Below are 15,613 nucleotides of genomic sequence, written 5' to 3' on the forward strand. Positions count from 1 at the left end.
AAAAGACAGATAACAATTGCCCAGGTTAGATACACCAAGGTAGATTTCACACTAAGTAATGGAGTTAATTTCTCTCCCAGTTTTGCAACCTGGAGATAAATCCTTTGAAGATATACTTTTTTAAACATTTGTTCAAAAATACAGGCCAAATCAGTAAACTGGAAAAAGTAGAGGGGAAGAACCCCAAAGACCATTTGCAGGCAGCAGACTATTCATCAAGAGATTGTTTAATCAAACAGGAGCAGGAGAGTCCTCTACCAGCAGGGCTTGCTAAATACGAAAGCATGCAGAAAGGCTTAAGAAGAACAAATAGTGATGAGCAGCGACCAAATGGATACAGATCAGAAGCAGGACACAGATTTTTACTGAGCAAGAGTGGTTAAACAGTGGAACAAACATCGAGGGAGCAAGTGAGGCAGCCCCTGTTCTTCGGTGTCTCCAAATGAAAAACTAATGCCTGTTCTGCATGAGCTTTAGTCACATGCAAGGGCAAGAAATCTGCCTGCCTGTAACTCAGCAGAGGTCAGACTAGGCAATCTGATGTTTTCTTCTAGCTTTAAACTCTGTGAATGGACCTGGGAAAACACCCATTCATCTGGCTCAGTTCAGCTGAGAAACATTCTAGAAGAAATTGGCAAAATGAATAAAACAAGGCATCAAAGACACAATGATTTTAGAGTGAGGCATGAGGGTAGAAATGAATGTAGCAGACACAAGTAGTAAGTAATCCCATGTAAAATATGTTAATAGCATGTCTATTTGTATGTATCGTAAACAAAGCAGAGGGAAATTAAAATGAGCAATATGTTAAAAGGAGAAATGTAACACCAAAGAAATAAAAGTTTAAATTGCAAGTGAATGAGCAATGGAAGGAATGCTAGGAGAAGGAGATTGAATTGGTAAACAAAATTAAAAGCTAATGGACTGAACAACCAGAAGAGGTACAAGTCGTTCAAAGTTATCCCAACCAATCTGTACTCCTAGCTTCAATTAATGATGATTACTCCTACCCGTGGGAGTGTCTGCAGTTTACTGCTGGAGTTTTTCAGTCACTTTTGCAGGCCAAATCACACTAGACATCCTTATTCATTAAAAAAGGTTTATTGAGCCTGCCTCTGCCGCACCACTGACAAGAATAGTAACATGGCCAGATTCAAATCCATGCATAGAGACGTCCAGCTCAGATTACTGCTGCTTTACGTTCAAGCTTGATAAACAGGGGAGGCCAGTGAGGCTTAGGTTGATGCTGTCTTTGCAGCTAGCAGAAGCTGCACGCTGCAGCTGGATTTTGGCCAATGTACGTATGCGTCAACTCAACCAAGCTGTGCTATTCACCGCGTGCAGCTGGTGCTATTTCTCACAGGCTGTTTTTCACAGTCTGGCCGCTTCCACTCCTGCTGTGCCCAGTGGAATAACCCACATGGTGCATACGGAGCCCCCTGATTAAAACATCTCTTAGTCATTGAAAACAAGGTGCTCAGGTCTTACTGCCGATTAAACAAGGTGAGGCAAGGTCTAGACTCCTGCCTGTGGCTGACCACGGGGTGAGATTAAAATACCCGTACTCACTGTGTTTACACATCAGGGTAACTCACACATCCTTGTTACTATGAGATTAATCTTTCTTCTTACCAGCCAATAAAATGCCTTACTCATTTTAAACAATAATTTCTGATACTAAAAACTTATCAGTGCTTGTGTGATTTCATCCTATAGATCTTGAAGACTCTAGCATCATGTGAAGAAAGACATACACTGCCAAAGAAAAGAAGTTAAGAAAGTAAAAAAGAAATTTAGAACAACTATTTCGCGATAATTTTTTTATAGAAAGGCCCCAGCTTGACAGGATTAAGCAATACCCTTTTATGTGTATATTAAATAAACAGGTGCCCACCAAGAAAACAGATGACGTGATGTCACATTACACTGGCTAACTACCCAGTGGCAACTGCAGTGGCGTCTGTTTCCTTACCTCCTGTGTGCCTGCCTCTGGGTCTGTCATTCCAATCACAGAGAAATCCCCGTATCTGTCTCCATTGGCATCAATGGACACCTGCCCTGCAATGCCTGAAGAATGGCATGTGAGGAATTAGAAAATTAATTAGTTAAAATACTGAGCCTTTCCAAGGAAAACAAGAAAACAGTGGACAGGTTTTTACAAACCGATATGACAGGAAATCTCATCAGTCTCCCAGCATTTTTGCTGGCATTCCAAAAGAAATTGTAATTTCATCTCGGTGTCTGCATTCCTGAATTCTTAACATTTCTCCTTTTTAAATATCAAATGTGTGAGAGTGTTTGGGGAATACGTGAGAAAAATCTAATCCAGAAAGCCAGCATGCGAGAGTAAAACACAAATACATTTAATCTGAATTATTTACAGAGACCCTAACCCTGAAATACCTAACGATGCCTCCGTAAGGAGAGTCCATCTCACGTGCTGCAGAGGACGCGGGGACCCAGCCCTGCGCCCCGCAGACTGATGGGGCTGGTGCACCCATGCAGCCAGTCCAGTGTTGTCTCCATCTGATGGGATGCTGGAGGGGTCACAGACAAAAAGCACCACGTGCATTATATATGCATTAAGTCCTGAAAAAGTACATAGGACTAACTGCATAATATGGTGCTGGTTTATATTTTTTAGACCCCCAGTTCACTTCCCTCCTTTACAAGTTCTATGAAACTAGGGAAACAGGGAATCATAGACTCATAGGATAACTCAAGTTTGAAGAGACTTCAAGAGGTCTCTGGTCCAACCCCCAGCCTGGCTCAGAGCAGGGTCAGCCAGGGTTGCTCAGGGCTTTATCTGGTCTTGAAAACCTCCAAGGATGGAAACTGCACAACCTCTCTGGGGCAACTGTTGTGGTGAAAAAACACCTCCTTGTATTCAGCCTGAACCTCTTCTTTCAATGTATGCCCTTGTCTACAAAGAGCATGGCTCCAACTTCCTGCAGTGTAAGTCAAATAGGTTCTTGAAATCCATCAAACAATAGCAAGTTATTCCGGTGAAGGTCTAACCTAGCTACGATGAAGACATTGCAAGACTTTGTTGATATGCATTATCACCTAAGATATTCTCAAATGTGATCCTTGACTGCCTGACACCCATTTACACCAGTGTAAGTCAAACAGGCATCGTTTTACGTTCATGTTACAAACTACATAACTAAAACAGGCACAAAGCAGTAGGGAATCTGTTTTTCAGTGACTGTAAATCAGAAGAGAGGTCAGATATTCAGCCAGAGTATAAATTCCCCTTGACATACCTAATGATAGTAAACATGCAACAAATGAACACACATTTATCTTGTCTCTGTTCCCACTTAATGATGGTCATCAAAAGATTTACTCTCAAGCACCTTCGTTTCGGTGTAACAATACAGTAATCAAACTACTGCAAATTTGACTACTACAGGAAAACAGAATGGGTACAACCAATTGGCTGTGAAAGCACTGGAAGAGGCCACTATGAACTGCTGCAACATCCTCGCCTACATGACAATTTGGATTCTGGATCTGACAGGAGGTGTAAATTGGAACAGACACCTTCCTGGCCCAAGAAAGCCAAAACTCAATTTTTGGAAGTAGGTACTAAAATTTGCTGAAACCCAGAATTCCTATGGGATCTTTTTTTAATGGGAAGGACTCATTTTTAACTTTTCCATCTGAATCAAAACAAAGAGTTTGAAATGTCAATGTTTCCTGCAATGTTCTTCCTTATGAAACATATTTAGGAAATTTTGAAACAACTTTAATGAAGAACTGTGTTTGGATGAGGGTGGAAGGATTTTATCCAGCATCTCTTTTTGTTATGTTAGATACTTCCATACAGAAAATTTTGCTACTTTTTCAGAAGAAATGCCAATGAATAGAAAATGTTCTCCATAAAAATGTTCCCTGCAGTCGTATCAGGGTGTCTCTAACAAATCAAGCAGTAAGAAACCTTTTCATCACCTCAGCCTTATGCTTTCCTAAGCACACGATGTTGCCTGTGCCGTTGTGGCTGGCAGACTGTGAACACTGCAGGAAGAGCATCCATGTCCCACTGGGGTTCTGATGGGTCACCTATTCAGAGCAGGCTGTAAAATGAGATATTAGATATCTAGAAGTCAGCAGTTAAATTAATGTCATTAATGAAAATGGAGTTCTCATCATCGAGGCCTGAAAAAGTTTAAGGGAATTATAAAGCTTCAGTCCTGCAGTCGAGCCTGGTGGGTGTATGCACAGCCTCTAATCTGCGATGCTGCATCCACTCCGGAGAGGGTCTTACAGGCAGAACAAAGGGACATGATTTTCCTGAAAGGACTGCCTTGCAAGGCATCAAGTTAAAGGCCTCTTTCAAAATCAGTTTTATCCTTGCAAATTATGTCCTGCAAAGTACTGCCACAGGGAGGAGATGGCATATGATTTACATGGCATTTTGACCTTTCCAGCTGCCCCCTTACAGCTCAGCTTGACAGCAACATTTTCAGAATAGCTGCCATAGGTCAGCCAGCAACAACAAACTGGTTTTCACAAGTCGGGGGAGAGAACATTTTTTTTCCTTCTGGCTGGTTTTACAAGAAAGGTGTGAGAATCAACCGTGTAACCTGCATGGAGCACATGGTCCTATAAAAGACCTGCATGGGCACACCAGCTGGTGGCTTCCTGGAGCAGAGGAGTAGAGAAAACACAGACAGGCTGTGCTGGGGCATCTGTTCGTACACAGGATAACCAAACAGCGACACAAATCCTTAGACGCCAGATTCCCTCTGTTAAAGCAGTGGTTTTGGGGAAGCCATGGATGCAAAGGGAGGTAGTGGGACATCAAGCACAATCTCCAGCTGGTGCAGGGCTCCTTATGGGATGACTGCAACCAGCATAATTTAAAGCAGTTCCTGTGTTGCCCTTAAGGTGCCCTGGGGACCCTTTTGCCTTGTGTTCAAGCCACAATTTGAAAACAGAAAAGAGGTTTGGAGCTGCTGTCCTTCTTGCCTTCTGCCGCTACGTCCAGTGTGTTCTCAGAGCAGAGAACCTGGCCACTGAAGTTTTTCTTACACATTGAAATTAATCATTTGCTTCTTATCTGGGGGAAATGTTTCCTTCTCTTAGGCATTCCCATAGGAAATCTTGCCAATCCTAGACTAAAAGATTGGAGTATTGTAAGACACGGATGGGAATATTCCAAGAGATGACAGATTAAACCAATAATCCTTGGTTTCTTTACTACAGTCCCTACCTGGCAAAAGCACTCACGCCGCTTTGCATCAGCAGGGTGACGTACAAGCGCCAGTGGTGCTGCGGAACTGCAAGCGGCAGGATGAGGCACAGAAAGGCACCGTGTGCTGTTCAGCTGCCGCCTCTGAGATAACACGCACAGCTCCCAAAAGGAGGCTGGGGCAAAATCCTTCCAGGGCCCAAAAGAGCCCTGTCAAGAAACAAAATTTAAAAACCTGGCACCTGCTCGGTTCTATCCATTCCCAGGCTTTTAAAAGAAAAAAGTCAAGTGGAAAAAATGAGGCAATCTCAGAGCTAATGGATGCACATGAGTAAGAGAGCAGCTGTAATCTTTTGAAAAACAAAGGAGCCTGAGAAAATTATTGGTATTTCTTTACAGAATCAGTGAGGGTCATTAAATTGTTCTGAATTTTTTGAGCTGAATGAGACCTCAAAGGGTTGGTGCAAAAAAGAGTCAGAGTGGTGAGGTATGTGAGCCACTTTTAAAGATGTATATAGTTTCATGTGGCTATTTTCCTCTCATTTAAGCGTGGAATAGGCATGGCTCCTTGCTCCGCACACAACGAAGACCTGTATTTGTTTTCACTCTGGAAGCTGGAATTCCATATTAACTCTTACCTTCATATGTTCTGTTCCGTGTTTGCTGAACAATTTTTTCCCCATCTTTCTTACTGAAACCAAACTTCAGGACTTCCTGTAAAGCTAGAGCATAAAGAAGAATAGCATCATGGAATCCTTCCACAAACATGTTCACCTAAAAAGAAAAAAAAAAGAGAAAAAAAAAGCAATGGCAATTGACGTGTGATAAACTTTTCTTCCCTATGGAACCAATTAACTAGAGGGGATCTCCAAATTAACCAAAATTACTAATTTGGGAGGATTACTTTCTCAACTCCTGGAACACAAAGGAATGTGTCTCAAGAAAACCTGGGGGAAAATGGCAACTTTTGACCCATTTTTAAAAACAGTTAACCACTATCTGCTATTCTGAACACTGAAATCACACTCCAATGTTGTGTCTGACTAGCTCTGCAGATAGGGGAGAAATTTGCAGATCACGGTTCCCATGCCCAGACGCACAAATTCTGCAGCTGACTATGTAAGATTCTGTAAGGTGCTAAGCACCCTCATCCCACAGCACAGAGCATGTCCTCTTCCCCCTGCACGGAGGACTTAGCACCTCTCAGGATTGGGAATTATGTCATGCCATGATTTTTTTTGGAGAGCACAACTGGTGGATTTGCTTGTTTAACGATTACCTCTTCCATTTCTGGCCCTTGTTCAGCTGAGCATCTCTCCACTGGCAAATAAGCAATGAAGGAAACTGCTTACCCTCTACAGTAACGCATTCTCTGGAACTGCCAGAACAGTTCCCTGTCCTTTACGGTTTTTTCATTAAGTGACATGAAATTAATGAAACATTGCTTTTTAATACTAATATAAAAGAAGACTGCTGTCAACCAGCTCTGCCTCCCACGAGTCTACGTAGGCAACCTACACCTTGTGGTCTACATCACTGTGAGTAACAACAGCAGTTAAAAGCAGAGTCCTGCAGAAATGTTACAGGTTTGTTCACAGGAGCCTGTGTGCTTCAGTGACGAAGCAACAATTCTTATTTTAGGAGCCGAGTACAGATGGAGATGCATCAGCAGAAGCAGACACACGTGGCTTGAGCAGCACAGGTACTCCTCCTCTTCTGTAAGCGGCAGCTCACATCTCAGTAGTGCAATGCACCCTGCCCACAACAATTCAGAACGAATTATCTTTTCAGCTGCAGGAAGGATGTTCCCATTCACTCACAGTTTCACCATAATATAAAAGCTCCTGACATCTTAGCAAAGGCATAATCAATGATTATACCATACTATGGGGTATCTTAGTGCCATTTCCAGTGAACAAGCCACCTCTACGAACATTCTCCTGGATGAAAACAACATGTAGCTTATCTTCCACTTCAGGGTACCTAAACAATTTAAAATGTTGGTAAATAAAGTGCTCCTGTAACTCTCACAGTTCTAGCTGGACATTAAAAATGTTAAAAGATAAAAACACATAGTCAGTTAAGTAAATAACTGCTCCGTAGATAAAACGTATTACATAGTTGATTGGCTAAGCTGAACTAATCAAGCCCCTGGTAACTTAATTACATGCAAGACATTCCTTCACTCTTAGACCAGTTGCCAACAGTAAGGAGAATTTCAGAATTATTTACTGATAATACAAAAGTTGCTCTGACATTTAAAATTGGACTTTTTGATAAACCCAACCTATGTTTCACCAAGAAAATGTACCACCAGTTTAGGGGAAGAGCCCACAGTGCTACGGAAGGCGCAGAACAGCTCAGCTCAGTCTGACAGCCAAAGACTAAAAGGCAGCTGCAGTTATTTCGACCTGAGCAAAAAGCATGAAAGAAGAGGTGAAAGTCAGGCTTTTGGTGGAATAACAAGAGCTGAGGGACAGAGTGCACATTAGGACAGGCTTTGCCAGCGGGGGGTGTTAATTTTTCAGAATTAAAAAAAAAACACCAAACCAAGAAACCACAAAGCTTGACAACTGCTTTATGTGCCAGTGTTAAGAGTCCAAGTGGCCAGTGGATGATCAAACATGGGCTTTCTTGATGTGACACTCATTCTCTCAGGAGAGAAATGAGTCTCTCTAGTTGCCTTACCTCCCTGCTGGCAGATTTACAGCTTGTGGCTGGCACCCGTTTCAAGGAAAGCTATTTGTCACTTCCTTTGTCCATGGCAAAGACCTCTCAGTGTAACACAGCAACCTTCAAAATCCATTTTGTCAGCTAATTTGCTCAATCTGAAATCTACCTATGCCACCAGCCCGAAAACCCTCTTGTAGACACTACAGATTTGCCAGATAAGCCCTGTCAAAACTCACTTGGCAGTCTGGGAGGTTACTGCCGCAGCCCCCTGCCTTGCCTCTTGGCCAAAAGCCCTGACATTACATATGAAAAATCACATTAGAAAATCATCAGAAGAGCATCTGTGCCACCTCTCAGTTCCACACACACAAACCCCAGCATTTTATCTTACGTTGTCAAGGAAGGTGAAACTGCTGCTAATTTATGCCATTTGAAATCTTATAAAAGACTAGTATTTACTGTTTGCAGGTGAGACCTCACCTACGCTTCTCAGCCAAACACTATGTTGGGCACACTGGCTACTTTTCACATTATTCCAGGAACATGTTCAAGCACCAGCTCTTGAGAGGGGATACAGGATGCCATGAAGGGCATAAAGTTTTCCTGAACATCACCTTGCTCGATCATTTAGAATTTGCCACGATCCTGCACAGAGCATGGCCTGCACAATGTATAGCACTGCTCTAATCTAGAAAGGAGAAAACATCAGAGGTGGGAGGAATATTACAATGCAAAGTAATGACTGCAGATAATTTTGAAGGGATTGCTCTTTCCTTGCTCCATTTTCCACCTGTCCAGAGTTCACTCAGGTTCATTTTGCAGCCCTGTTGCCTATGACTGCCTACAACAGATCCTCTGAGCTCAAGGAGTGCCAGATTTGTTCCATCTGTTCCTGACTTATTAGAACAGTGTCCCAAGCCATATAGTCCCAGGACTTCCTTTCTGGGCAACATTAACTCTGTTAATGATACCTCACATACCCCATGGGTATCGTTCTTCTTTTTTTATTATTTTAACATGGCTTCTGTTCTACATTCAGTCCTATCAGAAATGATGAAACAGACTGACACCAAATTTTCCTCAACAATTTTTACACTTTTTGGCCTGTGTTTATTTGAATTCTAGAATACCTGACAGTAAGAATAAATAATACTTACAAAAAAACCCCCAGCCTCCCTTTGCTGCAGGAAGAGGGTTAAAAAGGGCTAGAAGAACGGTATGTTCCATGAATGTGTCAAATAGGGGCCAGAGTAAATGTGAAGATGTCTTCACAGTTTGCTTGAAGGTCTCCATGGTAATTAATAATCTGTGGTTCAACATTAGACAGCCCTCAGGACAAAACGAAATAGATTATAAAAGCTATTAAATATCCACTAATCTTGTAGGTAATTAACAGTTCTTTTAGTTGAGCTCTAATAAAAACCAGAAAATTTTATTATAGTATTTTCCATTTTGATTTATGCAGGGTTTTAATTATAGGCACGAGCTGAGCTCCAAATGCTGTGATCAGAATTTGCACGTCAGGTCTACCAAAATGTTGCAGCCCCTGACCCGTACTGCACAGCAGAGCCACCACCCAACGCGTGCCATTGGCAATGTGAGAGGCAGCACAGAAGCTGCCAGGTTTGCTGGACGTCTCTGCAGGCTCCCATACAAATATGTGGAAACCCCCCTGCTGAGATATCTTCCGTGTTACTTCCACATCCCATTCAAGGTACCATATAACTAAAAAGCAGGTAAGCTAACTGCATAGCTGGATGAGATAAGCCTACATTTGTGCTTTTTGTTTTCCTACCTTTCTGCTCTAATAAACAGAAAAAAAACCCCTCTCCATGGAAATCACATGAATAAATTTTATGCAGTTCAAAATTATAGTTCCCCAAGCAGCTATAGTGTGACCACACTATTCGTATATACCAAGGTGTTAACAGCATACACAGCAATGCAAAATACTACTGACGTGGAAGACAGCCAAGCTACAGCTATGCAGGACCCATAATTTTCCATATCCTGCCCACTGACTATTAAGTAAGCTTATGCTCTTCCCTCTGGAACTGCCCAACTCTGGATCTCAGCAATTACAGCAATTCATACCGCTTCAGCGCTAGGTGGGGAGGATCATTGTTAAGTCTTCTCTACGACAAAAGCAAATAGCTAACATTCCCCAAACTGGGTGCCTCCATCTACTTCCCAGGACATACAGAGTGATTTTCAAGTTGTCGAACTATAGTCCCAGCCAAAATCAGCAAGGACCCTGGGGGATTACATAAGGCATGCTCAGACTTTTTGCAAAAATCTTACCAATTTACACACTTGACATGATGTTCAGGTGAGCTAACGCCCACTGAAAGTCCACTGATACTTCACCCACTTTTGAATTAGTCCACAAGGATGAAACTTTAAGCAATCAATCAAGTACAGAAATTTGATGCTACAATCACACGAATCTCATCTAACCTCAAGATTATGATTACTGTAAATGAACCCTCATGAATTTTAGCAATACTGTGTTACACTATGAAATTATAGCATGACAGGAAAAATATGGCAACAAAGTTCAAACACAGCAACTATATTTCAAGTGTATATATGCTATGATGTACTTCAAGCCAATCTCATGCCAAGCTGGTTCATCTCCTTCATGACTACGGACTTCTGCGGCATGGCAGAACTCATCTTACAGTTTAGGTGGATGTTTTCCTACTATCGCATTCTGTTTCAATGTATCTCAATAAAATAGTCTTCTTCTAAGCAGTTGCAATTTAACTGACAGTTCTCTGTTTTCAATCCTTCTTCACCAAGCCAGTTATAATTACAGTCCTTCCTTTATGAGCTTCTTCCAAGAAACCCTGACGTAGCTACCTTTTTAAATGCACTTCTGGACATGCATCTTGGTTGCCTTCTGTCGATTGACTCACTAACCACCAATATACTCTTCACTTAATTTTGGAGTAGGAACTTTTCTCTTTGATAACATTTGCTGATGTCACACGCTCCCATTCAAGACATCACCACTGCTGTTGCTGTTGTTTCAAGTACTCCTTTATGTTCCTGGGATGCCCAGGGGCCCTCAGCCGTTCCTCAATGAGTTGCTACGTTCTTGGTCTGAGCTGTGCAAACCCAGAATAAGGTGCTCATGATCCCCTTACAGTAGACAGTAGGAAAATACAGATGATTCGGGTTTAAGAATTTTCTTTTTTGTTAAAGATAAACTATGTTACAAACTGATTTTCTGTTAAATTTTCAGTTTGCATAAACTCAGTGAGTTGACAGAAGTGAGATGTAGGTTGAGAACCACTGGCATCATTTCTGTCAACTGTAGATGAAAGCAAGATGTGGACTGAGAATCTGAAGCAGAGGGAAGAATTTCCTTACATCTGAGCACTACTTGCAAATATGCAAAGTGCATTCCAAACCAGTAATCCAGCTTCAGCTTTGCAGTAACTTCTTAGTCCTACTGCCACTAACGCCACCGCACATCATCCTGTGTGTTACCATCGTAACACGATTGCACAGCTCTCATTAACTCACCATCCAGCTCCTCAGATCCTCGTGTGACTTCTCAATGCCACCATGCAACAGAAACGCACAGGGTTCCTAAATCTGCGGATAATGGCAACTCCCATGCATCTGGACTGGGACTCCAAGGACTCCAAAGCATAACAAACGCAAAGCCACAGGAGTCACCCACAGCCAGCTGTCACGAGCAGCATGTCTTGGGGTGCCTACAGACACGGATACATGACCCAACCTGTTCCCACAGAGATCACCTCACTGTGGAAACAGCCCAGCACCCGGAAAGGAGGATAAAGCTGTAAAACAGTTAATCAAAGATGTATGTTTGGATGCCTAATACTAAAAATACAGCCTGTTTGCCTGGGCAACCAGACTGCTTCCCTAATGGAGTTGGACCTTACTGGTTCAAAGAAACAGGAAGGGAAAATGACTGAAAAAGAAGATATGGCGTTATGCCAAATTCTGGGCAATGCAGCTGTAGCCAAGGACAGCCCCTCGCTGTATTCACTGTTATCAGCTCTCTACAAATACATAAATACGTAAGCTGGCACATGCTGAAGAACACACGAGGCCACAGCTCAGGACTTGGTTTTCTAAATGACAGATAACTGTCCCAACTCTCATTTGTTATTTGGGGCTGAAACCTACATCTCTCCTTAGAAAAAGAGGATGAGCATCCCCCAGTCTAGGAGATGTCACATAACAATAAAGCCTTGTGCATATTTAAGAGAGATTTATTCAAATACCGTTGCATCAATTTCATCTTTTGCAGGGAGACAGTGTGTATGTGGAAACCCATACGAGACTTTTCTTATAGGGAAGCATGTGACTTCATTATGTGAATTCTGCAAACTGAGGCTTATCCTCTGCATTAAGACTATAGCTTAAAAATTCTGCACTGCAGTCGTTTGAGCTTGTTTAAGCTGCCTTTAACTTGAAGGAGGCTTTTTCCAGCAAGGCTGCCTGCTTGTGTCCATCTCCTGGACGGTCTTTATTGGTACGCTAAGCACAGAGGCAATGGAGATGGGCACCTCCATGTAAGCACTCTGCATGCCAGGCAATGTGGCCCCAGCATGAAGACTTTGCAACTGAAGTGCAAGTTGAGAGAGAAGGCGTAGGTAGAAAAACCAGGGCGATCATTGCGTCTGGGGAGCAAGCAGTGGTCACAGCCCATCAGCCGCCCACCTCCATCATGAAAAGAGCCTGCAAGCGCCATTTGGGGGATGAAATGTACAGAAAGATCCCTGCTTTTACTGCACTTTCTGTCTGATTTGGACACAAAGATGCTGTGCTGCAGCTAAGCCCTTTTCCTTCAGGGTGAGACCGTGCCTTTGCCTGCCCGCACTGTTCAGCCATGCATCTGACCAGCTGTACATGAGCCAGCGCGCACCCCAGGCATGCCAAACTGTTGCTACCCTTGCTCCACCTAGAGAAGAGGATGCTTACTCCAACAGGACTGAAATACCAGCAGTGACAAACTCCCATCCACTTTAAAGCTGGATGTGGACCAGGAACCAGCCCTTTGTTCCACAAAAAGGTCTGCTGAAATAAAATAAACTAACAGAAAGAAAACAAAAAGAAATTAACAACCAGTGCCTGGGATTTACTTAAAAACAGCTGCCAATTTCAGGCAGTTAAGGGAGAAAGAAAACTAGCGAGAAAGCCAGCTCCTCTGCTCTTGCATCAGCTCATTCTTCATGCTCTCTTCCTTGTTTTTCTTAATACTCCATTCTTGAAAAACTGGTAGATTTACTCACTGTCATCCAGCTGGGGCAGCCACAAGTTGCTCTTTTGTCTCAACGGTGAACTGAAGCAGAAACCTATTCAGTCCCAGGCTGCAGGGGAGCTGCGCGGTGAAACGCCAGCTAAAACACAACAGGGCACAGCAACAACAGGGCACGAGATGCAAGGGCACAGAGGAAATCTTCTGCCCCACTGAGAGCTGCTCGTTCTTTGTTTGTTTATTGCTTGCAACCCTCTCCCATGATTATCTAGAAAACAGCTTTAAACCCCTAGTGCCTGCTGCCAACAGGCCAGGCAGAAAATGTTCCAAGATACAGCCAAAACCTGTTTCTTCCCTTAAACACAGCCAGGGGAGTCGCCACCATAGCAGATTTAGAGCCTTACCCACAGTCAGCTCACGTCGGGGGGCTCTTACGGCCACTGATTTGCATGAACTCGGGACCAAACCCATGGCCTGACATCACTGGGTCTCAGATCCCCCCCCAAACCTCCAACAGCATGGCCAAAGCAGGAGGGGATGAGCTGAAAACTGCCCTGCTCCAAGAATGAGGAGCGCCTCTGGGACCAGATTTTCCCCCTGCGAACCTTTGTGGGATTTATTCCTGGCTCCATCCAATGCACTCACTGAGTCCTCTGCAAGTTGACACCAGTCATTTCACCCCTCTCTGGTTGTGGTTCCTGTTCATTCAGAAATGAACTACCTACACAATAATCATTTAAGGTAATTTTTCCTTTATCTATACTTTACACACACACCGTTTACCTATGTAATTCAGCTCTAAAGTGTTCCAGAACACCTATCAAGGAAAAGGACAGAATCAGAGAATGCAATACTGTGCTCCTGCAGTTAAGGTGAAATCCAGCTCCCGATGTTCATAACACATCTCTAACTCCAGATAAACGACCAATGCAAAGGATCTCTAGCACACAGCACTGTATTACCATTGCTTGAATACTGAAGGGATCTTTGAGGTATAGCTGTCTTTTAAAAATCAGCCATTCTGTTTTTTTAGGATTTCCTGCCTTCTAACAAACTACGCGGTCATTCATGTGATGTGTTACAAAACTATGTTCAGAAATCGTACTTCTAGTCACTGTGGTGAAACACGAGAGATATTAAAGAAGTTAACTCTTTTCATCTGAACACAAACAGAAATTAAAACGTGCTTGTTTTAAATAGATTTTTCTAAGGACCCCATGGGTAGTCTGATGATAACCTGTTATACAGTTGTAATGAATACGTATGTTTTTACTTAGCATTATGCAACTGTTGGGACATTTTAATTGCAGATAGACACGTAGTAACCAAAAAATAAAAACCCCAGTCCTTTCATTAGATACTGGGTTTAGATGTCAGTGAGCAAGTTTGTTTTTCAAGTAGGAACATATTTCAGTTTTCAGGATGACAGAGTCACTCATCTGAAAAAATCAGTTCCACTTGCTAAAATAAGCTAACTGGTTTAAATAAATGCAGAGCTAGGACAAACAGGAAGGACATTTTTTTGTTAAAATGTTTATCCTTGTACAATGTGCAATTGTTTTGGGTTCTGGGTTTCTAACATTATCACCAAACCACAAAAATCACAGGAATATTTTATTTTCTATACTAAAAACTCTTAAGATCACATCAGTTCTCATGCAAAATACAGAGAAAAATCACTGTTGTGGAAACTGACACGTTGAAACTGAATTTACCTGTATTATGCTAGCTTGTGGATAAATACTGTGAGGGTGGGCTTGTGAAATCTTTCATAGGATAAAAAGCCACACGGGGTTGCCATGAGTATCTGCTCGGAAACTGTGAAAGGACCATCGTATTTCTGCTTTGTAGCAGGTTAGCAAAGGATACCCAGCAGAGCATTTGCTTTAAATACAGTCTTAAGGGCTGGATAAACATAGATGATTTAGGCACAGCCAAAAGTGGTGCTTAGCTCAAAAGTACACTTGGAGCTGGGATTAGTCATCTAAGCTCCTTATTCAGTACCGGGCAAAAATCAGGCACACAAAACCAGGATTCACGAGCACCAGGAGTAAGCCTCACCCTTGCCAGCAGAGGAGGTAGAGAACGAGTGATGGATTCGACCCCGTTACCCTCACACAGGCAGGTCACAAACCCCCTCCTGCATGGAGACGCAGTCAGGTCTGTACAAAAACCCCACGGGGGAACCAGTCCTCTCAAACCCCCTGCCCCTTTCATCTAAAAGCCCCAGGGCCACGACTGCTGGGCTAGCGTGAGAGAAATTCAGGATCAAACCCCTGCTTGCAGGGAACCTGAACTCCACCCTTCCCCTCCCTGCCTGCAGGGCACCCTGGGGTGCGTGCCCCAGAGCTGAGACCCAGGTGCTGGGGGAGAGGGGTGACCTGCCAACATCTGGGGTACCTCTGGGATGGGAGTAAACCACTTGCCAGAAGAGCCCACCTGAGGCTGAGGTTGCCATGACAAATGATCCTTTTATTAAATACCAGGGTAAATGGGCAGACAAA

At 43.0% G+C, this 15,613-nt stretch overlaps 1 protein-coding gene across 1 annotated transcript in view; it reads right to left on the minus strand.

The window, feature by feature from the left end:
• NPR3 (natriuretic peptide receptor 3) overlaps positions 1 to 15,613 on the minus strand; it is a 35,863-nt gene that overhangs the window by 5,926 nt on the left and 14,324 nt on the right. Inside the window, exons 3-4 of the mRNA XM_009647296.2 lie at positions 5,836 to 5,971; positions 1,973 to 2,067 (exon numbers count right to left, since the gene is read on the minus strand). Of these exons, the coding sequence (XP_009645591.1) occupies positions 1,973 to 2,067; positions 5,836 to 5,971 (231 nt within the window). The remainder of the gene's footprint in view (positions 1 to 1,972; positions 2,068 to 5,835; positions 5,972 to 15,613) is intronic.

The sequence above is a fragment of the Egretta garzetta genome, unplaced genomic scaffold (genome assembly GCF_000687185.1).
Source record: "Egretta garzetta isolate BGI_Z169 unplaced genomic scaffold, ASM68718v1 scaffold59, whole genome shotgun sequence".
Lineage (NCBI taxonomy): Eukaryota > Metazoa > Chordata > Aves > Pelecaniformes > Ardeidae > Egretta > Egretta garzetta.